The sequence below is a fragment of the Hetaerina americana genome, unplaced genomic scaffold (genome assembly GCF_022747635.1).
Source record: "Hetaerina americana unplaced genomic scaffold, ioHetAmer1.1.p SCAF_8, whole genome shotgun sequence".
NCBI lineage: Eukaryota > Metazoa > Arthropoda > Insecta > Odonata > Calopterygidae > Hetaerina > Hetaerina americana.
Genome location: NW_027287427.1, coordinates 75,420,406 through 75,446,787, shown reverse-complemented (window position 1 = coordinate 75,446,787; position 26,382 = coordinate 75,420,406). Strand labels below are relative to the sequence as shown.

The 26,382-nt window shown below is 41.1% G+C and overlaps 1 protein-coding gene across 1 annotated transcript in view; it reads right to left on the bottom strand.

Annotated features, from left to right (window-relative positions):
- The window catches only part of Btk (tyrosine-protein kinase Btk29A), a 145,396-nt gene that overhangs the window by 57,903 nt on the left and 61,111 nt on the right, over positions 1-26,382 (bottom strand). Inside the window, exon 5 of the mRNA XM_071597025.1 lies at positions 15,189-15,368. Within this exon, the coding sequence (XP_071453126.1) occupies positions 15,189-15,368 (180 nt within the window). The remainder of the gene's footprint in view (positions 1-15,188; positions 15,369-26,382) is intronic.

Sequence of the window (26,382 nt, the reverse complement as noted above, 5' to 3'; positions counted from 1 at the left end):
GAACCGAGCTGCGGAGCAAACTAAGGAGGGTACGAAATGCGAAAAAGAATGCGGGGGAGATAACGCCCGCCATCTTCCCCGATACAGCGGGAGAGCGAAGGTAGATTACAGATCCAGATATGTCAATCAGACGTTCAATCAACGGCGACTCCAAATCTCGGTTAATGCGTCATTGTGAGACATCGGCGACCGATACGCGCTAGGAAACGCTGGCTGATATAGAGGGGGATAAAGACTCGCGATATGTATTTAAATAGGCACTTTTTTCTAAGATTAAAAATAAAAATAGGAATCCCATCGAAAAACATTGTATTCGACGGGAATTATGCGTAAAACGCCAGTGAGGTGAGGTAAGAGGTAGGTTGCGGGAAACCCAAAAACTACATTCACAGTTTCTATCTATTCGAGAGAAAATGCAATTGAATTTTTAAGGTGGCAGTTCATAGGCAACGTCGTCCTATATCTGACAACTAACGAATAGATTTTAAGGAGAAAAATGTAGCCTAATGAAATCTCTGAAAAGATGATGAGACTGTTGGACACATTGACAAACACCATGATGAAGTCAACAGTTGAAGGTAAGGTGTGAACGATAAGACGTACAGAGGATGACCCCGGAAGCGATACAAGGGGCAAATAATGACAGACGTCAAAGAGAATAGATATGAACGCATGAAGCGGTCAGCGGAAACTTGGCCGTTCAGGCAAAAGCATAAACGCAGAATGGAGGCTTTTCATGTGTGGGCGTGGAAAGATTAAAATGAACGGAAAGAAAAACAAACGGACATGTTCTGGGCATGGTGGGGAGGAGAGAAGTTTATTGGGAGAAATTCATAGAAGGCAGACCATATTGAGTGGCATTGGTATCATTAAGACTCTGACAGAGGAGAAAATGGCGGGCAAGCGAGGGGATAGACATACAGGTATACTGGTACGTTTTTATTTTGGGGCGAGATTGAGACTATGGATTCTCCTCTACCACCTAACCCCTGACAAAAATGGGATGAGAACAGCCATTTTGAACGGAATGAAGGGAGGCAGTCGACGATCGGTTCATTTTAAAGCAGGGTGCAACGCAGAGTATTTAGCGCCCATTCCTCCGAGCTTAGAATGGCCAAGAGAACACTCCCTAAATCCATCAAAAACCTATATTGACCGAGAGACCAAATTTTAATGACAATAATATAATCTTCTGAATTGAACTTAAGACCCTGATGCCCCAAAAAAAAGATGCAAAAAACAGCAATGAATCAACACGTAGTTTCGCCTTGAGAGGTTAGGGTTGAGCTCACCTCATACTAGGCATACAGAACGAACGACTGATGACACTAAAACATGCAGGGTGGGTGGGCGAGTGGCAGTGGTCTTTCTCTGCAGCGAATTGGGCTTCCCAGATGGGTCTGGTCCCCGAAAAATTATAACAGCTTGAGTGAAGCTGAGGATGCACAGAGGCGTTACCCAGAAGTTGAACCCGGGACCTCTGATCAGTAGCGCTCTACTCACTTGACTGCCAAGGTACCCACATAATATTGCAGTAACTTTAAAATGTCGCTATTACGCAGCCCACTTCAGCGACTACTTTGAGTCGTCAGCTTATTTGAAATTGAAACGATGATAAATGAAAGGATTAAGAAGATATATTCAACAAGAGCGATAATTCCCTTACGCATTGCTTCCTGATTTTTGATTTCTCAGATTTCGAGGACAAGATAATGTCACTTTAAAGTGCACTTGAAATGATATTTGAAAATTACTGTATTCTCGTAAAAAGGAAATAATGAACGGAAATTTGAAAATTGTTCGAAGTAGGGTGATGAATCGGCAGACACGTCGTACCCAACTAAATTACTTAAAGAGTTCCCCATAAAGATTTTACGCATAACACAATTACCAGCAACGTTATGGCGATAATTTACTAATGTTTGGCGAAATATTGAATCCTACAAATCGATAGGTAATTTTCACAAGACATCAATAACTAAAAATTGGAAATCGGGACGAGGGATACAAAATATTAATAGAGACTGCCTCAATTGAGATACTTTTATGAGTAGGAATATAATTAAATTAAATGCATTCCATGCAGGAATCCAGTAGTTGCTGTTGATTATTAATATAATAGAGATGGATGTATTTCATTCACGGGAAGGCTAGTCAATTTCTGACCTATAGGTGGGCCATATTTTCCGTGTTCAGTAATCCATGACTATAATATAGTACAGCATCATTTTATCGCAATTGTTGAGGAAATCCTCGCGATTATGCTGGGATAATTTGAGATATTTCCTGCGTCCGATTCAACCTATTGGCCCAAGGTCCTTCAAATTATTCATTATATTTTACTCAATACTCATAATTTATTTTCACTTGGGGCGGAAATCGAACGCCGTACACCTGACAATGCGACATTTGGTGGAAACTTATAGTACATCACGCGAGCGTCACGCCACGGATGCTTCATCTTGGTACGTATGGATAATACTGCAATAAACTAACGACGAGACTGAAGTGTGACCAGCTTCTGCATATATTTCAAAATCGTATTTTTTGTAAGCGTATGGCATTTGGAGAAAAATATTAAATTCACCGCTAGCGCTGTAACGAACAACATAAACTTATAAGTGATAAAACCATAAACACAGTAGTCAACCCGAAGGTCGGTTTGGTAGGTGATAGTAGTTCACCAAGCATTAAGCCCTATACGGCGTGTGAAATTCACACATTAGGGTAGGGGGGCCAGTTCCTTTCCTTGTGCCGGTTATGTTTTCCCAGGACGATCTGGTACCCGAAAAATCACATAGCTTGGATGGAGTTGCAAGTACCCAGAGACGCTCTTACCCTTGGACTACCGCGACCTACGTATTAGTGATACAAATGCCAAATTTTGTCCACGAGGAACGAATATCAATTGGCGCGAAGAACCTAATGCATCAATTTAGACTGGCGTAATGAAATTTCACACTGTTGGATACAATGCTTTGATTGGAGAATGGTGACAAAATTCTTGTCAGAGCCCATATCCACTCACTCACGGACCCTCAAGGGAGACGGACGTGTTTTCAAGCTGCGCATTAGCGACCGCTCGAGAGGTTTAGTGACCGCTAGAAGGCACAGTGCCTTGGGCGAAATGGGAAAGGGCATGGCGGTGGATGTAAAGTGTGTTATTTGCCGTAGAAAATTGAGAAATGGAGTCCAGTGTAGTGGGTGTTGCTCTTGGTACCACTTTAATTGCTCTAAGAGTAAACTGGAGGATTGCGTGAGTGATAATTGGCAGTGCAGTAAGTGTGAAAGTCAGAAAAATCGAAGAGGTTTAGAAGAAAAGGAGGAGGTAATTGAAAAGCTGCAAGCGGATTTAAACATCGCTCGGAAGACAATTTTCAGTCTTTCCGCTGAAAATGAGGAACTGAAAGCATCATTAACAGAGATGAGGCGGCGGGTGAAACAGCAAATCGAAGATGATCTCCACTTTGTCCGGAGGTGTGATAAGAGGAAACCGGAAGATTTAAGGCCGACCAGAAGTGGAACAAGCTCATGTGACGCGGATGCCGATCGGGCTGGAGGAATACGGGAAAGCATCCTACGGAGAGAGCAGCCAAAGAAGCGAGGAGATGGAAGGAAGGATAGGATAAATGTGAGACCGAAGAGGGAAGTGCTTCCGATGAGGGAGGTCATAGTGTCAAGGGAGGGGACGTCTCTTGGTGATCCAGGGCCACCCAAAGTGAAAATATTTGGTGATTCCATAATACGTTTCGTCGGAGATTGTGGCGAAAGTATCAATGAAGGCGTTCAGTGTTTTCCGGGGATAAGAGTGGAACAATTGGATAATAAAATAGCTAATATGGCTAGTGATGGTGATGAAAGTGTTGTCATAATTCACGTAGGGACAAATGACGTAAAAAGTGCTAAGTCAGAAGACCATCTAATCGGTTTTATTTGGGATTTGGCGACCTCGGCCAAAAATAAGTTCAAAAGTGCTCAAATTGTTATTAGTGGAATTCTTCGTAGAAGGGACATACATTGGAAGAGAATTGACGCCATCAACGAAGGAATAGAGTGGGTTTGCGTGCAACAAAGTCTGACATTTGTGGACCCAAACTGTTGGGTCGGTGATAGACACTTGGGCCGCGATGGAGTGCATTTAAACAGGAAGGGATCCCTGGTTTTGTCAAATCTGTTTAAAAATGTCGCACTAAAGCTCAGTGAGCAGGGAAACCTGTAATGGGCACAAGAGGTGGACCTCGCAATACCGAAGGAAAGAAAGGTAAGGGCTTAGTAGTTTTGCAGGTAAACTGCCGAAGTATTCTAAATAAAGTATGCCATTTCGAGACGTTAGTTGATTCATGTAATCCGGATATTGTGATAGGTACGGAGTCGTGGCTAAGTGATCATATTATGTCAAACGAGATTTTTCCTCAAAATTTGGCAGTTTACAGAAGGGATAGGGATGGTCGTGGAGGGGGGATATTCATATGTGTAGATAAAAACCTAATAAGTACATTGGAATGGGTAAGAAATGATTGTGAGATGATGTGTGTTCATGTTAAAGGTAGGAATGGAGGGAAAATTTTAAAAATAGTTGCTATGTACAGAAGCCCCAACGAAGGGATGTACGCAGTCGAGGTATTAGCAGACATATGCTCGGCTAACCCTGAGGATCACACCCTCATAGCGGGGGACTTGAAGCTTCCAGGTATTCAATGGTCGGCAGACGAGGTCACGGTGGGGGGTGGGAAGGCCCAAGAAATCGTTAGTCGTCTTATAAACGAGGAGGGTTTTGTACAGATGGTGGAAAAACCCACGCGCGGGGGAAACATCCTCGACGTCATACTTGTGAGACCGAAAAAGTGGGTAGGGGAAGTCGATGTCCTTCCGGGAATAAGTGACCATTCAGCTGTGCGTATGTATCTAAACTGGGAGAGGGCTCAGTATAAGGGGCTAGTAAACAAAAAGATAGTTTGGCAATATAAACGGGGTGATAGGGAAGGGTTCCAGACCTTTTTAAGGGAAAAGTATTCGCAATGGGTAAGTGGTGGGCAGAATGTAGAAGAAATCTGGAAAACATTTAAGGGGATAATGGAGGAGGGATTAAATAAATTTGTCCCGAAAAAAATTCTTAAAGAAAATACTGATCCAGAGTTCTACAACCGCAAAATTAGATCCTTGAAGAAAAAACTGAGAGTGATTCACAAAAAACGGAACGAGAGCTCGGAATGGCTCATAATTTACAAAAAATTAGTTCGTGAATTAAATAGAGAAAAGAAAATAGCCAAAGATAGTTTTCTACAGAAAATAATCGGGATAGATAATGGAAATAAATTTTACAAGTACCTCCGGAGGAGGGAAGACAACAGGGAAAACATAACAGCTTTAAAAAAAGAGGATGGGACACTAATCGTTGATGATAAGGAAAAGGCTAATACGTTTAACAATTGGTATGCAAGTGTATTTAAGGTTATGGTAAATAAAAAGGATCCTGTAGATTCATCTCTGAGTCAACAAGGAGGCGAAAAAATATTAAATACCAAAAGTATTAAAACGACCAGCGCAGAAATTTATAAAAAAATTATGAAAATGAGGGCAAATAAATCAAAAGGGCCAGATGGTATCTCAATTGACTTGTTTAAATTGGGCGGTAGTGTAGTTTCAAATTATATAAATCATTTATTCAATGTTACCTTAAACAATAATGCCCTGCCAAATGATTGGAAGGAGGCATATGTTACGCCAATTTTCAAAGGAGGAGATAAGGCACTAGTTGATAATTATAGACCGGTAAGCTTGACATCAGTTGTATGCAAGCTATTAGAAAAGATAATGGCTGATTATCTCTGGGACTTGTGGGAGAGTGAGAATTGGTTGTATAGTCGCCAATACGCTTTTAGAAAAGGGCACTCTTGCGAAACTCGGCTATTAGGGTTCTGCCAAGAAATGTTCGACTCTATGGATGCGGGAATAGAGGTGGATGCTATAATAGTCGACCTGTCAAAAGCCTTTGACAAAGTTGACCACGATCTCTTAATGCTTAAGATGGGCCAATTGCCACTACACACAGATGGAAGAGTAATCTCTTGGGTCAGAAATTTCATGGAAGGTCGAACACAAAGGGTCAAATTAGGAGAAGTGTATTCTGAAAAAGCAAGGGTAACATCGGGAGTCCCACAAGGAAGCGTACTTGGCCCGCTCTTGTTTTTAATATATATAAATGATCTCCCAATAAATATTAATTCTCAGATAAGACTTTTTGCAGACGACTGTATTATCTACAGGAAAGTCGAAAATGACAGAGACCGTGACAAACTTCAAAGGGAAATTAATAAAATGGCAGATTGGGTGACAAAAAATGGGATGGATATTAATGTTAACAAATGCAAATCAATCACTTTTAGCAATAAGGTAATTGGAAACAATAGGGAATATAAATTCTCAGAAAATGTCATTCCTAGAAGTGATACTGTCAAATACTTAGGTGTATATTTAACTAAGGACTTAGGGTGAGGGCTAAATGTGGAGTGCATCTATAAGAAAGCTTTCAAAACTCTTCATTGGGTAATGAGAAACCTCAAAGGGAGCGTTAGAGCAACCAAGGAGAAGGCTTATCAGACCCTAGTAAGGCCAATTTTAGAGTACGCTTCTCTTGTATGGGACCCTCATGAAGAAGGTCATATTAAAAAACTGGAAAAGGTGCAAAGAAAGGCTGCCCGATATGTACTGGGGAAGCATGGGAGGATGGAGAGTGTGTCTGACATGCTAGAAACGCTGGGCTGGGAACCTCTAGAATCTAGAAGAAAAGTAAGCAGACTTTGTGGAATGTTCCGAATTTTGAAGGGGGAGAAAGCTTGGGCAGATCTTAGGAAAGAGGCGGGGAACCCAAATTTTAAGGGGCAGAAATGATCACAAATTTAAGATAAAATGCCGGGCACAGAGAACAAATAAAAAAAAATTTTCTTTTCTAAATAGAACAATTGTTGAGTGGAACACTTTACCTGCAAAAATATTCGAGCCCTTTCCTAACAGAGTGTATACTTTTAAGAATAGATGTAAGGCATATATGTAATAATTTGATTGATGTGTGGTGTATGGTATTATATGTTATAGCTTAATTTTTTTTTTTAAATTTATCTTTTTTTTTCTTGCTGATAAATGGTTGTAAATGGGATGGGGATTCACTTGTTTTGTTAAAGAGATTTGTGTTTTGAAGTCTAGTTTTATGTATTATCTTTTGCAATTATTTGGGACTTGTGTGCCACCTGACAATGTCTATCAGCACATGTGTATTTTTAATAATAATAATAATAATAATAATAATGGGCTGTACAAGGGTAGCCTACTATATGGAGTAAGCCTTGATAGGTCCCGAGCAACAGTAACACATCGTCGTGGGATTCATCCAGTTTCACTCTTGATTGCCATGAATATAATTGCCCAATAATTCCATTCTTCAGCTTTTAATATCCTCTGCCAACCCTTCACACTGCCCTAAGATCTCCCTTTCTTCCTTGCAGACTTCCAATCCCCTAAATTCCTCCTCTCTATCGCGGCTATCGGCGTTTCACTACCGTCTTGTTCCGATTCCAGAGGCAACTTCCTCCCTTCCCCACCCTTAATTAAAGCTTCATTCAATATTTGATTTAGTCTCTATGCTCATCCTCTTGCTACAAGTACGAGGTTTCCGAGCACCTGCTAACCCGTACTAACTGAATATATTTCTAGATTGCAACAACCATTCATAACTCAGTGCCAATTGTGCCACTCTTAACTAAGTGCCCTGTTTATCTGGCTGATGCGTAAAAGCCGCTGCTGCGGTTGTTATTTTTTGTTGATGCTGTTCCACAAATAAAACTTTGTTTGCGACCGTTTTGAATACCGCGTATCACCTTCTGACGGGAAGATGATAGAGCGATGGCATTGTGCGCCAGATGATGACACGCTGTGATTTAATCGGTCGAAAATGGAGTCCATTTCAAGGAGAAACCACTTGTTCTTTCTTTTCACGAGTCCCAATAGTTATTTTTAAAAGACTTATTGGTCAATTAAGGGCGTGTTTCAGGCAGTGCCACTCATTAGGAAACGCTTGATTTGTGAGCGCAGATTTAAATGTTGAAGGTGGGAATACTTTCGATGCTTCTTGTAAATTTGATACCATGGAACCCCCCCCCCCCCGTCAAGGGGCTTCATACTCCTTATAAACTCAAACACTGAATGAAATAATTACTAAAGTGGCGCGGCTCGAGTTCGCACCGCCCGGAGTGGCCTCTGTGATTGTCGCCCCTCTCCCCCGCCCTTCTGCTCCGAGATTTTCATATACCCCCATTTTGAGTTATATATCCCGGCTCGCACTTCCCCCGCCAACCTCTATCAGCTATGTGAGCGTTTTTATAAAGGTCTACAGTTTAAGTCGTGGGAAAATTTTTAACCGCAGGTAAGCGCAGTGTATGTATGTATGTGAGTACGTATGTATGTGTGTATATATAATTTTATATATATATATATATATATATATATATATATATATATATATATATATATAACTTTTTGAAAGTCTTACGGACGTGAATAAAAATGTATAAAACTTAGCACTAGTGGACAAAGTCAAAGACACACAAGGAGAGGGATAGAACAGATTCAGTTCTATCCCTGAACTGAATCTGTTCTATCCCTCTCTTCCTTAATGAAGGTGGCTACGACCACCGAAAATTCGAAAAATAGTGAGTCTCTTTTTTGTGTTTCCGTGTTTTTGTCTGTCCATTAGTGCTAAGTTATATATATATATATATATATAACTTAGCACATATATATTATATATATATAACATACATATTATATATATATATAACTTTATATATATATATAAAAACAGTATTCAACCCGAAGGTTGGTTTGACAGGTGATGGTAGAGTACATCCAGTACCAAGCCCGATGGCGTGTGAAATTCACACATCAGGGTAGGGGGGCCATTTCCTTTCCCTATACCGGTTATGGTTTCCCAGGAAGACCTGGTACCCATTTAACCACTTGGCTTGCGTAGAGCTGCAGGTGCCCATAGTGCCTTGCTCGGGAATCGAACCCGGGCCCCTCCGGTCAGCGGTCCAACGCTTTATATATATATATATATATATATATATATATATATATATATATATATATATATATATATATATATATATATATATATATACACACATATATATGTACACACACACACACTGCGCCTAGTTGCTTCGACGCAGCTCAACAGATTACCGTAAGGTACGTGTACTTTAATGAATCATTCGTGGGGGTTAGGACTGATATCATAGACGAATATGAGCTGGTGCACAGGTCCCAAATACACCACTATTGAGCTTTTGCGACGGGACGCCCAAAATTTTGCGCTAAGTAGTCTATTCTCAATTTTAATTAGTCTGAAACTAATCACACGGTTCCCACACGGTACATTCACACGAAGCCCTTAACCGTGGGTCAAGTTTCCGAAGTGGCGCACACCGACGTCCTCTCAACGCTCCGTAATACTCGCGTCAAAACCGCGCCTCTTCCCTCCACATATCTCTCTCTCCCTCACTCTTATCTCCGCCTCTCTCTCTCTCCGCTGTAACCTGATTACAGCGCTGAGAACTTCGCGGACTGAAGATAAACCACCCGTGACGACACTATTGTTCATGCCTCAGGACAGGCGCCAGAATCGAAATCTAGTGGTGATATTTCCGATGCCAAAATGTAGAAAATACGGGCTGTCTAGCCTCAAAAAATGAACCCTTATCTAAAAACCGATTCTCCCAAAATATTACCGGAATGTGGGGACCCAGAGATAGGTCGGCCCGAATCAATCATTTCCGTGTAGGCAACAATACGTTCTTTCTAAATACACAAAATGACGACGCACGTTTTAATGGGGAACGTGTACTATTGAAAAAAACATTGCATATAAAACATACTAGGGAAAATGTACAGAGGTCATTCCATGCCACTTAGGACTCGAGTTGACCCTTAATCTCCTGGATGAGAACGGCAGGGTATATTGAATTTTTTTTTAAATAATAAGTAATTGAGCTTTTTACGAAAAGCATGAAACAACCAACTTACGACCATTGTTAAAAATAGTGGTTTCAAAAAAACACAATAATGTCATCATCTCTTTTAATTTTTTTAAGCAAATGATTGTTTAAAGATTTTAATGCCAAAAATTTAAGGGTGTATACTTTTAAAAATCCGCATATTTGATTCCACTCAATTTTTTGGTTTAACGTCAAATAATATAAAGCGGATTATGTTGCATTTTTTAGGGTTTTCATCCATTATAGACAAAAATTGAATGCTTTTTGGTATCGGTTTATTGATACCGATTTAAAAATATAATTCTGATTATCCCTTGATTTCCTAATTTTTGTTTGACGTTCCGTTTTCCGTACTAAGGAGTTCGGCAAAAACGGCTAAAAAATCGTCAAATTTTTCATGGAAAACAAACTTATCGCGTATACTACTTGAAAATTAAATGCAAGTCACTGCCAGACAGGCACGAATTAGCGTTTGTGAAGACTTCGAATGATTTACCTTTTACGCGTATTGATGAGACTCGGTCGAGTACAGATACACCCAACATAACTTACGCAATACCGGTGACACACAAAATATCAAATTTTCATTGCGAACTGTCGCAAATTCTTTACCGCACGCTTCAGCCGGCAAATGCGCGTTTGGACACTGCTGAAGTTATTCGCTCTAAATTCGAACACAGTGTAAGAATAAAACCGTTAAAGAAGCAGTAAAACGAATGCAATTGAAACAATTTAGAAGCGGGGAATCAAAAATTCAAAAAGCTAAGAAATATTTTGCCAGCCGCTAGATAATCTTTGAATCTGCTCCATAGATTCCAATCCTCGACACAGAACTGCCACTAAACATCCAGTCGCTGGAAGCGAAAAAACTAAGAAAAGAGTAAAAAATCTTCCATGAATACAGATGATCCATTACAAGAACCTATATTTCCGGTCTAACGTAATTATTTGCCGTCCTCTCTATCCTCTTAATGATGATTTTGAGAACCAATTAAGCTGAATGCGAAATCTAACTCATTGTTTCATATGAACGGTCCTCACATGTTTGGTTAAGCTGACTTCACTTTTTTTTGGATGGGAACTATCACTGAGTTGACGGAATCTAACGACCAATGCCCTCCCTCATAAATGCTATGAATTAGTCCATCAAAACTCTCCCTCCCCGGTTTTTCGTAACTCTTAATTATCTCCGCAGGAATGTTGTCCAACTCCACGACCTGATTTTTTTTCAATTAATTCCCTTAATGCCCTGTCTATCTGCCCCGTTAAGCCGCCGCCTTAATGCCGCGTCGAGTACATCTGGAACTAGGCTATCCTCATGTACACCATATTTTCTTTCTACGCTTTCTATAGCATCCATAGATAGTATGCATTCAATGCATATGCTTTCTGTGGTTGTGGGTCCCGGTGGAGGCGAGGTTACGCCTTCGCGTGCCAATCTCGAGGTCACAGGTTCGATTCCCACCAAGGATTTTCCTCCGCCGAGGGCATGGATGTTTGGGATTGCCTTTATTGTAATGTCTAAGGGTGGAATAGAAGAAGGGAATGAAGTCTAAATCTCGCCCCATTAAAGTCGTCAAATAAATAAATTCAATCACCGATTGTCTTTACCTTCCTTACACTTCTATATATGTAAAAATATATTCTTTCCACCTCTCTGGAATCCTCCCGGGTTTAATTAATAATTTCATTGAATTACTTTTGATTGCTCCCACTGATTTTCCATTCTTATTTCCAAACTTTCCATCTCCTCGCACTGCGTCTTCCACTATACTACTTTCGTCCAATTAGTTTCACTCCTCAGTTTATTGTTCAACTTTTTTTACTTTCTTTCACCTGACTCAGTGTTTACATTCCACCATTTTCTTTCCTTGTCTCTTTGAAATAATCTCGTCCGTAATCCATAGTTTCCTTGTTCTTTTTCTATTTACGGTACCTATAGTTTGTTTCTTAAATGGGAAAACACTCATCTAAATTTTCATAGAATACCCTTTAAATTATAAGGTATAATTTTGTTTTTAAATAGAGCGAAATTAAAGTTAGGAGAATTTTAAAGTTTAAACATTTTAAGCTTTAACAGTTAAATTAAAAAAATAAAGTTTTCAGCAAGCTTTAAGCGGACATAATTAAAATATGCATTACAATTAGAATGAATACAAGCCATCAAAGGTCTTGCGTTTGATGTCTCGTACACTGATTCTATCCCGAGATTTAAGTTCATGAATTATATGTATTTTCGAAAACCGCCATTTTAATAGAATTGCCGAATATGGCTGTTTTTTTTCTTCATTTTCCCAACAAGCTCCAAATTATTTGTTTCAAAAAGGTCAACTTAATTTTGGATTTTCATCAAATCTTAGAGGTCAAGGGTCAACTCGAGTTCAAATTGACGTGGAATAACCCATAGAGCAAATATTTTGTTGCAGAAAAACGCTGTTGCACACAGGTATTAGCGATTAAGATTTAAAAATAATACGCTCTCCGCATCGCCAAAACAAAGAGTCGTCAGGGATCCAGTGGATGACGTCACGGTATCGGTTCGCTCGCGTTCTTAGGTAGCGTTTCTACGTGCAGATGAGTTTGTTTGAGCATATTTGGCTAGCGGGGATGCATTTCCTTCATGCTTGGAAAACAATAAAATAATGGATATTGATATTTTTACTTCATCAATCAAAATATTAACAAAAAAAGCGTCCATTGAAATGTTGTCTTATTTTCGCACTGTTGCTATAGCGTATTCATTTCGACTCCATAAAAAGGCCTTCGTTTACGTTCCGAAGGATGTAAGAACCCGGCATAACTACTGCATTTATTGCCAAAATATGGTACAAAAAGACTTATTCTTAGTGTTATGATTAGGATAAAAGAAGAAGAGAGATAAAATACGCTAGACAAATAATTTAATCACATTTTAGTACGCTACGATGAAATACCATACGGTGACATCGACCCACGAAACGGCATTTCGGGTCACGTGACCGATCGATTTCAAGGCATATTTTAATGCGTAACTTGCGGTTGACATTCATACTTTTGGCATACATTTTGGAAATTGTAAGAAAATCGGCCATGATTGTCATTAAGTTAGTACTTAATAGGAACTTACTTCATGCATGGTCCTCAATGCCCCAAAGAATATAATACAATTAATTAAACCATTTTAATAGCCTTTCGCTCTTCATTTCATTATAGTAATTGCCGAATAATATGAGGCCAAAACGCCGACAGTAACAAATCATGGCAGTCCTAGTTAAAGGCCAGCACTTAGATTTATATTTCCCGCAACGAATCGAGTATTGCGGTTAGCCAAGTATATATTTTTAACTCATGCATTCATACAATAAGTCGAAACAGTTCACATCCTATTCAGAAATCTGTTACGAAATTATTCCGTCTTCATAATTACTTTCAGCAATACCCTTTGAACAAGTTACTTCGGAAGCCTATTTTCTTCTAATCCAAACTAAGTGTATATAGATTGACTTATCGTCACCATATAACATACGCAAAACGTTTATGTTGAATCTCGCACCGCCAAGCTTTTGCAAACCCGTGCATATCATTGCTTATGAAAGTTGCGCCATCGCGGCACCTTTTTAACACATAATTTGTTTCAATGGGCTGCAAGTTTTTATAATAGTGGTTTTAGGGAAGGCGACCGACGGCTAAGGTCATTTGCACCATTAAGGATGGATGGGAAAGGAAGGGTGGAGAGAAACCGAGCGTCGGCATCAGCCTAATCTTATCGAAAGGCACCAAGGGGTCCGCAGTTTAACGTCCCATTCGACGGACGGCGTACTCACTCAAAGTGCTCTCCTCAAAGCACTTCAAGTAGGAATCATTGAAAAATCTCTGCCGTCTCAAGGATTCGAACCCGTGGCCTCTAGGTGAGAAGCCAGTACGATAGCCACCGCACCATCCCGATCCCCTGCAAGGTTTTATGTCGCCCAAAATACGCATCCATAATTTCTAAGATTATTTATTACGCCATTGAAAATTCGGTAAGGTATAAATGACTAATTTTCAATTGGAAGGGGATTTCATAATAGTAGAAAGGTACCTTAGATATTTCGATGTACGGTGAGCTTTTAACAGAAAATTAAATTGCTATAGTTCCCACGTAGCATATTCATTATTCCGTTTTGAATAGTAGCTAGGCACACTGAGCATTGAATTCACTCGGCACAACAGGCATTTTTTTCTGGAGCCATTATTATCCATCGTCGGAGAATCTTTCGCCAAACACTTTGTATCTCTGCACTTGTAGTCAATGCAGAGATTGGTGCGTTTGTTCTCTACTTAAGGAAGTCACTCCAGAACCCTTTTATGCCGTCGCTCTCAGTGGATGCGGATTGGCATGGCCCAAATTCTGGGCTTCAATTGCATCGCCTCTTCCTGCCAAGGGGCTCGTCACTTCCGAGGCCCAAAAGAGGATATCTGGAACTTATTTTTACCTAATACTTCTCCAGTACAAGTTGGGTATTACGACAGATAATGGAGGATACGACCAACGTCATTTCGGGTTACGTAAAAATAATTTTTTACGATGGCTGGGGCGGTATTTACTCATTGGTCAGTGTTGGTAATTTTTAAATATTTATTTCAACAAGGAAATATGAGCACCCCATTTTAACTTACCGATTTTCAATGGTAAAGAATAAATGTGTTGGGTAACCTATAAGACGAAGTGATTAAATGAAATAAGAACTTCTGCGCTCGTTATAGGTAGTTTCTACCACGTTGAATCTCGGTAAAATTCTAAAACACAATAGAAATTCGTCATAAGTGACTTTATACGAAAATAAAGTTCGTAAATGCATTCCTATTTAAAAGAAAATAAGAAAATGTATCTTATATCACATTAGATTAATTGCGGAGTTTAGCAAGAATATTGCATCCGCCATATGAATGACATCCTTAAGCTAATTTACCTTTCATTACTGAAAAATCTAACTGAGTGATAAGGCATTTTTTTCCTTCGTAGGTCTCTGGAAAAGCATCTGCTCAATTTCAGCAAAATCTACACACATTTGACAAGTGGATCCGGCCATTTTGGACGCCCCAGTTTTTTCGCCCACACCGAGTGGGGTTTCGAGCGAACGGAGACGGAAGTGGGCGTGTAGGTTGTGCGCTCACCGAGACGGTTGGTGTCCCCGTCAGCGGGGAGTTCCTGTACGCAGGTGTGCGCCGATCCCCAGGGGGAGGTGGAGTCGCAGCCGGGAGCTGTTCTCGTGGGCCGTTGGCAGCAGGACCACCGCTTGCCCACCCACAGTCCCGCGTGGAAGCGCTGGCTCAAGCCCGGGTTCTGGGCGCACGCTGTGGGAGAAACAGAGAGACGGACACAAATGAGAGACTCGCTCATTAGTCACTTCGCGAGGTTTAAGCCACTCCCAAGACACGGGCGAAATCCCGTATAACGAGGGCAAATTTAATTTATAAGGACAAAACACTCCTAAAAGCCGTAAGATTATTTGTGGGGAGCGTGGGCTACACCATGAAAACTTCCCGACCTTTCACGCGTTTAATTAAACATGAAATACTACGAAAGCCTTTAAATTGTTTTGCGAGTGTGTGTTACGTCATAAAATATTTTTTCCCGACCTTTCACACGAAGGTGAAAGACCAGAAAAGTTTTATATTGCAACACACATTTTCTACAAATGATCTTACGGGTTTTAGAGTGTTTTACATATTTTTAATTAAACAAGCGTGGGAGTCATTTCTTATTATTATGAGAGTGGTATCGCTCATTTTGTCGAGCATCAGTAACTCATCGAAAAATATGTTCTGAGGAAATAACAGTAAACAATAATGAAGTACCACCCACAGAAAGATAAGCCACATTACTACCTTTTACATATAGATTTCAATAAATATAGGTAAAGCAATGGATACAAATAGAAATTTACTTTTCATTCCCTGAAGCGTAAACAAATACATTAGTAAGTTATAGTTACATAGGCCACTAGATTTCTACTCTTTTCGATACCAAGGAATCACCATCAATTTTCATGAAAGTAATCAGCTATGAACCGAGTGCGTTATCTTGAAGTCAACTAAACACTAAGAATGTCAACAAGTTACCATAAATAGTAGTGATAGCCGAAAAAAGATTATGATACAGCGCTTGCGTGTCCATTTCAGAAAAAAATCGGTTCGCTTGGTAAAAATTAAACATATATATGCTGTCTCGTTGACGTCAACATTCCAAAAATTTATCATCGATTGCGAAACATCCGCGAATTTTCTCTTGAAAACTCCTCAATTTGTACCTTCCAAATCAAAATTCGAGTATACGCCTTCATTTGCGTACTACTTCTATCCTTTCTCATTCAGGAGAGAAAATTCTCAGTCCACCAATGAACGAACTACTCTCAACAGGTAGTTTTTCCAACATCTCCAACATGCCCATTCCAATGAAGCATTCTCAAAGTGACAAAGATTACGAACAAGATTACGAACAAGATATGTTTTTGATGGCAGATTAGTCCGTCTAACATACCTCTCCTTTTCCTACCCTTCTCTTGCTTGCCCAAGGTTCTCCCCTCTACCACACCCTCAACATCCCAACGCCAATCAAATACTCCACATGCATCGTTCCTTCCTCCTTGGGATTTCTCTCAACAACCCCCTCTTCTTCCAATTCCAACATGCCTCACACTTTCTCGTTTGTTTTCCTTTCTACTCCCTCCAACTTTTTCATTATTCTCCAAACCCACATTTAAAAAGCCTCCAATCTACGCTAATCAACTTGCTTCAACGACCACGTTTCTGCGTCACAAAACACTAAGCTCCATATCAAAGTTTTAATGAGTCCTCTCAAAAAAATCTTCATAACGTCCCCGTTATCAGTTTCCTCCTTGTGAAAGCTTCTTCGCCTAACGTAATTCTTCTACTTATGCCCCAATTACTTGGGCCATTTCGGTCAGAAACTGTTCCGAGATAAGTACACTGTTCCACCTGTTCTAGTTTATGCCCTCCTATTTTTTCTCATTGGGAGATTGGGAGGCGTGGGTTCAAATCTGGGAGGAACTTATCGGTACTGACAACTTCCCACCTCTTGGAAAACATTTCCTGGGAAACCATTAGCGACACAGGGGAAGAAAGTGATCCCATATATCTGAATTTCACACACACAGACACAAATACGATGTAGGGTGTTTCAAGAGGTGAGATCTACCTGATTACCTAGACTTTTGGTTATTGTACAGGTGATCCAATTTTAACGTTAGCTACGTCTGTGATTAATACTGGCAAGTTTGAGGGGAATAAAATCAAGAGAGAGAGAGAGAGGTTGGTAACCAATTCGAATCAAACCGAATGCTCAATAAAGGAAACGCAGTTCACTGGGCGCTCATTTTAATACCTCTAGTAGCGAAATTCACTTGAAATTTGCGAGTAGAGTAATATTAAACTAGAGAGATTGGATACCATGGAAATTCCGGACACGCGGAAGGTCGAACCTAGGCTCTGGGAGAGCTCACAAGAATCACTACAGGAAATGACACCCTAAGTTTTATCCATTCCCTTCAATCGTTGCGACTGATTTCAATCGCCTAATACTTCTAAACCCTACCCGGACCCGAGCCTCCTCGAGGGTTTGCTGTCCAAGTAGCCCAGGTGGTGTAAGATCACTAGCTAAAGAAGTATTTGGTGATTAATTGGACTGGAAAAGTTCAAATTTCATTTGTTTCCGCTGAATTGGTCACAAATTATACTACACATAATTGATTCATTATATCGATCGGTACGTCAGCTTCTTTCCCTAAACGCGGATGTCTCGCCTCCCGATGACATTTCGTGCTTAAATTATTCTTTTTGTCAGCGTTTCACTGAAAGGAATTTTTTTATCCTGAAGTTGAACTCCTGTAGGAAATATTCGCGCGTCCAGTGCCTCCCAACTCAGGATATCAAAAAATATTAACGATCAGGATTTTCGCTGCCAATGGCTCTTTTTGTAAAGTTTTTCTATATAAACTTGTGTAAGTCCGAAATTGAGGCCTTTTGCGTAAGGTGGCATACGTCCGACGAGTGTTCAGCGCGAATTATAACCAAAACGAAGTCACACCGACCCTATAAGTTTTAATTCGAATATTTTCCCCCTTTGTTTTGTGAAAACTAGTTCGAGCCCTCAATGAATCTCCACAGACGTTCCTGTTAACAATTTGGTACCTAACCCCACCCGACCACATGGCCTACATAACGGGAAATCAAAGAAATTTGGTTTTCCAATTTCCCAAGATTTTTTAGGCCACCCTTCAAAAATACCCCTCGTTTCATCTGATTCGCACCTCGTTCAACTCTCTCCAATTTTCATGCACATCCATGTTCAATATTTTTTTAATTAACTTCCAAAATTAAAACGCCTGCGATCGGAAACAACAAATTGCTGTCGGGTTATGATCGTTGCATTTCAGAAAAACCACCTCTACAAAGATAAAAATTTCGTCGGCGAGCAGTCACATTTTTCGGTGTCGACTTAAGGAAGGATAAGCAGATAAGAGTTACACCGCTTGGTGCTCTCCATTACCATGGACCTCGCGCTGTCAACAAAAGCGATTGAAATTTTGAAGAGACTGCGTGAAATTCCAGATACTATGAAGAAATCCACTTCATTTTGAGGCCTCCGAAACGACAAGCTTTCAAATGAAACGATGGATTGAACTTACGAGATGCTATTTAGTACAAAGAGTTACTACCTCAATCTCCATATAGATTTTTGGAATATAACACTTTCAAAAAAATGTTTCAACCGGCTTCCAGAAAGCACCGATTTCTTAAGCATTTGATATTTTCTCCACCAATCGCTACACATCGTAAGTCCCAGATCCCTCCCGGTCATGAATAAGCTTGGCTAATACTTGTCATGGCAATTTCGGTTACTTTTATTGGTTACTCAGAGGTGAACAATTACATCATTAAATTCCAAAGTATTTGAAAGCTTTTCTGAACTGAACCTCGGCATTGGCCTTCTAAATTTCATCTTCAACAACGATCAACCCGGAGATTGGTTTGGTGGGTGAGAGCTAAGGCCTTGTCGTTGCTTGTTCCTCGATTTCCGGCGGAGTGGTTTCACCAGTCAGCCATCTTCACTTAAAACTGAAAGAGAACACCTTGAAAGCTTAACTGGCCAAATAACTCACAATAATTTTTACTCAGTGAAACCCTCGATTACAGGTGCACATCAGTGTTACAGTTACAGCAGCGGCATTTCCCGAAGTTTCTTTGCATTAGCCCCATAATACTTCAAAAGTAGAAAATTAACTTCTAAAGCAACCTTGCCACGCCTCCCATATTTCACAGTAAGTTGAAAAGTAGTATTTCTACCAGCCGAGATATTCCTTGAAATTTTTCACGATAGAAAGTTTTCTTTTACTTGTCACGACTAATATTTTCTTTCCCAGCTTTTACAATGGCTACAAAATTCCAACATGAGATTTCCCATTTTCGCATTCACACGTCCATCCCTTGCCTCGGTACGCTACGTAACGGTCCTTTTAACGTCGTCGCGGCTAAAAAAAAAGGGACGGGGCGTCGCGACGCTCGATGGCCCCCGCCGAATGCACGGCTCGGCGAAGCGCGCCCCTCGCCAGCCGACAGGAGCACACCACGGTCGAGGGCGCGCCGTGCCCCCAGGAGGCGGGGGGCGTTTCGCCGCCGGAGGGAAAGGGAGAAAGCGGGGAGGGGAGAGGGGGAAACGGGAGGAGGGAGCTTTTTGTCGCACGAGAACGGATAGGTCGAGATACCGTCGCCCCTTTCGAGTGAGGAAAGAAATGGAGAGCGAGAGGAGGAGTAAGGGGGGGGGAGGACGGGGGCGAGGGACGTGATGAAGGACGCGAAGAAGACTGCGGTTGTGTGGATGAGTGCTGCGGAGGGGAGTGCGACCTAGGGGAGGGAGAGTTGGGAAATCGCCGCCCCCCTCCCCTTCCCCCCTCCCGCCGTATCGATTCGCGACAGGGTTCGCTGCACCCGCGGATCCAGTGGAAACACACCCCCGTCCGCCCTGATCCCCTTTGCCCTCCTTCCTCCCAAACACACTCCTGTCCAACGGGTGGGGAACGGGGACGTCGTGAGGGAGAGGGAAGGGCCAGGAGGGGACGGAAGGGAGGGTGGGAAGAGGACCAGAACGGGAGGGCAAGGGCACTCGAGTTGATATCACGTTTATTATAAAAGAGTTCCCTTCGCCAGTCGCTCCCTTTCTCCCTCGCACACATTTCTCGCCCTAAAACGCAAAATACGACACCCCGTCGGCCGAGAGAATGAGTGGGGCGTTCAACATTAAGTGGCGTGGCTCGCGCCGTTGAGTCGCGCGAGGGGGAGGTGGAAGAAACAGAAGCTCCCCTCGGATTCCGAATCGACTTATTTTCCCATTTATGGTTTATTTCTTGGCGATGTATATCGGATATATATATATATATGTATATATATATATATATATATATATATATATATATATATATATATGTATATATATATATGTGTATATATATATATATATATATATATATATATATATATATATATATAGTGAATATATAGTGACCGAAACTCTTTGTTTGCCCTACATTATTTTTCCTACTCAACTCTCCACGCTTCCTGACTCCCTTCATTCCGTGAAAAATTCCAATACCCCTCCTTCATATCTTATACCTTCCATTACAGCCAATATAGAGCAGTCGGTGATGTTTAGTCCCAAAATAGCCCAAATTTTCCAGGTTTGTCCAAAAAAAACTTCCTCAACTCCAAAAACCACCAAGAAATAGTCATTACTCTACTGGGTTCACTTTACAGCTCAGTAGATGGTGTCAATGCTAATTAATTGCCACATTCGCTGAGGTATTAGGAAACACTCATCTTGAAATTGGAAAATAAAACTTAGTAATTTCCATTGAATTTTAAGATAAGCGACCGGTTTCGTTGCAGGGTCGACATCCATCCATAGGAAAAGTCCAGTCACTGTCAACTGTTACACGAAACCGTCCGTTTTTTTTATAAAATTAAGTAGCACAAACAAAGTTTTCTTTTCCAATTTCATGCTTGCGTTGAGCCGAGTGTCATATATAGTAATTCAATACATATCTTGCCTGTAGTGACTTTTCCAACATGTGCACTATCTGTAACTATTCTTTGGAAACGATTGTTGCGTCTATTTCTGCTCATGCTATACCTATCATATTGTATTGGAAGAAATGCTTTTAAAGATATCTTATAGGTATTTTGATTAGGGGATTACTTAAGTCTAATTGCTTGAAAGAGTAGAGGTGATTATTCAAAATCAAAATAACTTTATGGTAACAACTTCAAATTTACACTCAAATTGTTCATCTGAGATTCTTCTGATGAATCGTAGTAGTAGTAGTTTTGAGGGGAGGCGACCGACAGCTAAGGTCATTTGCGCCATAGGGGATGGACAGGAAAGGATGAAGGGTGGAGAGAAACCCGGGGTCGGCATTAGCCTACTCTTTACGAAAGGCGCCAAGGGGCCGCAGCTTATGTCCCATCCGACGGACGTCGTACTCACTCAAAGTGCCCTCCACAAAGCACCTCAAGTAGGGATCGAGATACCTCTGAAAAATATTCAACACCACCACCGGGATTTGAACCCGAGCCCTCTGGGTGGGACTGATAAATCGTTGTCATCCCAGATGTCAATAATAATGTCCTATTAAACACGCATGCAAGTTCAAAATCATATAAATCAATTATTTACTGTTAATAGGGAAAGTAGGTAGCTAACTTCTACCATTATTATGAAACGACTCAATCAAAGTAATCCACATGATAACATTCGTAGCGCATGCAGGCATAACTACATTGTAAGACAACCAGAAGTTTGACTTAGCACTGATTCAGCTAGCGTATTGACATGTACTGTTTCTAACTGTGATACAAGGCATCATAAATTATTCTCTTCACTTTTACGGTGTGAAATTTAATACCTTTTGGTCCATAATAGGAAGATGATACGGATGTGGCGAAGACATAGATTTAAGGCCGATTCCCTGATTTTTACGTCAGTCGGACGTTTATCGTAACAACATAAACCCCTAGAAATGGCCCAGAAAGATTTGAACGGCAAACGCTCCTCATTTTATCAACACTCAACATGGTCTGAGCGTTATTTAAATGCGACGAACCAGCGACCAAAGCCGCGGTACACCTCGTAAAATTTCCAAATTTCCACGAAGAAACAAGTACGATTAATTTTAGCCCGAGAAGGTTCGTAAGACGATGAGCCATAAAATCGTTTGTGGTAGCTCCGCGCGGAGACAACTTGAATTTTAGTCCTAAGACAATTCTATTTTCATTCAGTATCAAGTTAAAACACAAGAAATGTGCCCTAGTAGAGGTCTCCGCTTAAAAAAAAGACCCCGATTCAAAGTGTCAAGTACTCGAAGTGCATTTATTTTTCTCGGACGGTACGAGACCCCTTGAGCGTTAAGGACGTCAAACGTGCTCAATCTCTAGCCGGGTGGCATTCAGTGCTCGCGATCCTCTGCCACGCTCGTCGAGAAACGTCTTGTCTGGGCAGGAGGAAGCGGTGGGAGCTAAATTAATTTAGTAGACGGGGTGTTGCGAGGACTCGTTACCGAGGAAACAAGAAGCGGTAGGATAGTAAGGAGGGAACAAATGCCTTCCCAAGAATCCTCAGTCGACGGCTCGCGTTGCGCAAGCCTTGGAAGGTCCCCGAGAAGGGGGCTTAGCGAGCGGACAGCAGTGGTGGTTATCATGAATACTTAGTGTGGCCTTGAGGAAGACTCTTCGCTTAACAGAAGGATGCAGGGGAGGGGGCAATGTCATATAGTGAGTCAGGAAGCGATCGACAGGGTCGCCACGACCCGGATTCAATAAATTTCCTCTCGGGTTTTTGAGGTTTCGTTAAGCTTACTAGATATCGTTGAGCCCCGACAATGTCGAAGTTCTGACGTCATGGCTTCGACAAATGCCGATATTTGCGGGCAATAATCGGGATTGATCGAGGCTGTGACGTCACTACCCCACCATTGTCGAGATTCGCCAATTGAGAGCCCTTCCTCGAATGAGCCCCAAGACTAAAAACTCAAAACGATTCAAGCGGTGCGACTTACCAGAGCGGAATACGATTTATTCCAATCCTCTTATTACTAAACTGCAGTGGTACCGCTACTGTGCCCTAGATACCGTATTCTTTGCTTGCCCCCGCGATTTTTTCCTTTCATGAAACTAGAAATTTAAGGAAAAACTCACGAGATGGCGTATTTCGTATTGTCGAAGGTGCTACCTACAATGATTACAGTCTCAAATATTTAAATGAGTTTACCAGTCTTCCAGGTGCTCTACAACCAATTTGCAATATGTATTAATTAATTTAAGACTCTTTACAGATAACTCTTCAGAGCCTTACTTGTAAAATTCTCGACTGCATCAAAATTGTGACCTTCAGTAGAGTCAAGGACGACTGTAATTGCCACATCTCTTTGAGGAAGCATGACACTCGGCTCATGAAGACACACTACGTCATTTCAAAGAGGGAAGTTAATGACGTCGGATCCTGGAGTAACCCAAATTAATATTCCAGCTACAGCATTCGTCTTATCTCTCATTACACTAGACTGTTGAGGAGGCGTACAGCTCACGCGAGCAAATTCCACAATGAAATGCAACCACTTTATTTTGACGACAAAATTAAAGTACGTGAGGTAACTTCCAACCACTTTAGGTCGAAGGGGAAGTAAGATACTCGTATGCTCCTTCGGGAAATGAAATCTGGAGCATGACTTCCCAAGATGTCGTTGCATGGGCAATAACGACAGCAGAAAAGTGAAATTGGTTAGAATACACAGTGTTAGATGCGATTTCGTCGCACAGTTTCATTGTTTTTTGAATAACAAACGAATACAGTCCACTATTTGATTTTATTTAAACAATACCACGCGTTTGTAAGTATTGCGTCAATTTTAAGCGTCTGAAAATGACATGCATCCCGCGTGCAAAAATTAAATTGTCGATCGCACAATCGCTCTATAAGTTTTAAACATGGTCAGCACTGAAAACTCGGGAGAACGGCGAAGAATGAATGAAAGGTTTGACTTACTAACAAAGAGGTTCTTCACATGCGGAGAGTAGGACAAGAAATAAGTCCAAAGATAAACTCTGAAAAGAATACGGTATAACTTTATTTTATGCATTTTGAAACGTGAATGCCCGAAAAGAAGAAATCCGTAGTAAGAAAACTGAATGGGAAGAAACAAGTAGGGAGACCGCCGAGGAAAAACATGAAACGATTAATGGTTTCCTATAAGAGAAGAAATATGGGATATGTTTAAGTTCTAAGATATCCTAATTTTTTTACGGGCAAATTGCTTATACCAGAAATTTGAAGCGTTTTATTTCTCAAAATAATCTCCCTGTAGAATTCCCCTTTTTTTTAAAAGCTGACAGCGTGTTTCCATGGTCGCAGGGAATTCCTCTGTATGAGTCCCTTCAGCTTGAACGAAAAACCGACTGGTCCGTAGCCAAGGCTCCTTGAGTTTGTGGTCACACATGTTTCGGCCTTTTTTAAACTGTGGCACGTACGAATGGAAATTTTTCACAACCATAAAACCAACACCGCACGTCTCGCCCATTGACGAGGAATCAAGATGAGTGTTCAAAAGCCATGCAAGTGGAGAAAATTGATTATTGCACGCCTTCCTTGTACACTACGGCGCCATTTTAAGAACTGAAAACGCTTCGCACTCTAGCGGCGGCTTTACGAGTAATGTGCACTTAAGGATACAGCCAGCCATGCCCTGATTTAATAGAGAGTGTCCGCGTGTTTTAAGATCAACCAGGGTTTCTATCTACTCCCACTCCCGAGAAAAATTGGGTGGCCTTTGACCTCGCACGTAGACATGAAGCAGTCGATAAAATTAGAATGGGATGGGCACGTGGACCGGGCCAATCTTAGGATGAATAACTAGTGGCATTACATGAAATTACATTACGATGAAATATCTTCAACAACTCCTAAAACTGTTGATTCTACGTGTATTCGAAGCTAAAGCTTTGATCCTTTGGTGGTTCAACGTCCAGCCATAGCTAGCCAAGACCCTGCCATTCTCTAGCCAAGACCCTACCATTTTCGCCGTTTTCACCATAGGGCCATTTTCAGCGAATTTTTTTACCATTTTTCTTTCCTTTTGAATAAATGCTAAGAACAAAAAATGGAGTTAGACACACATAGAAACAGAGGAGTTAATGGACAGAAGAATGGGGTGGGGAGCTTTGTCAAACCGGTCTAAGGCCAAATGAGCAGTGATGACGATATGAAAGATCCAATTGGATCACTATTCAGCTGTCAATATTCTAGGAGAGATGATAGGAGGGAGAATATTATCATAGTAATATTTGCGCTCTAATTGCAAAGCCCTTGTGCATTCATTACTCCCGGAGAGCTGTAGAACACACATTGTATTTGCTTTAGAAAGGACAAATTTCCAAGGTGGGGAATTAGTTACGTGTGCTGAAAGGTAAGTCGTTTCTCCAGAGTCACCTTTGTTAAAACTGTTCTCCGCGTCGCCTCATAACCGATTTTTCAGACAGATATAGTTCCCATCTAGAAAAACACACCTCGGCGCAGTTTTCCTTCATCCCGGCACATTTATCGCTGCTTTTACGCATGTGGGCTAGCTTCGCGCGACTCGACGGGACTTTTTCTCCCATTCTGACCGAGTGAAAAATGAGCGGAAACAAACACACTAAGTAGTGTTAAATCCGGAGCGATCAATTCAAGTCCTGTCAGACTTGGCCACTCAAGAGTGACATTAACGGTTGGAAACATTAAAGGGGTAGTGAGCTACATTCATCACGCCTTATCTCTGTAATGAGGTCATGCCGACAACTCTGAATGCACTCTTTCGGTGCATAGGTCGGTCGGATTCTTGCCAAGGCCATTGAAGTTTTTCTGTTCTACCTGAACACTTCCCGTATAATGAAATAGCAGGGTCGATCTAATGAAAATAACTCCATAAACGAAAGAGTGTATGTAGAGTCATCAGTCAATAAATGATCCAACGGCAGCTTGATAATATTAATTAACTGCTTTTTCAACATACAACTATACCCAACGATGCCAAATAAGAAAAATCACCCGGAATGCTGCGAGGGAGAGATATAAACACATTGAATCGTTCAAAACTCTTTTGAAAGAGCGAAGCTGAGCTGGGACCGCTAGTAATAAAATTACGCACACTGACAGGGATTTCAAAGTGTCCGTTTCAATCTTCACGCGTTATTCACGACGCGATGTAATGGCTAACATATATACGTCATTATAATCTCCAAAATATTCTCAGGCAGAGTTCCGACA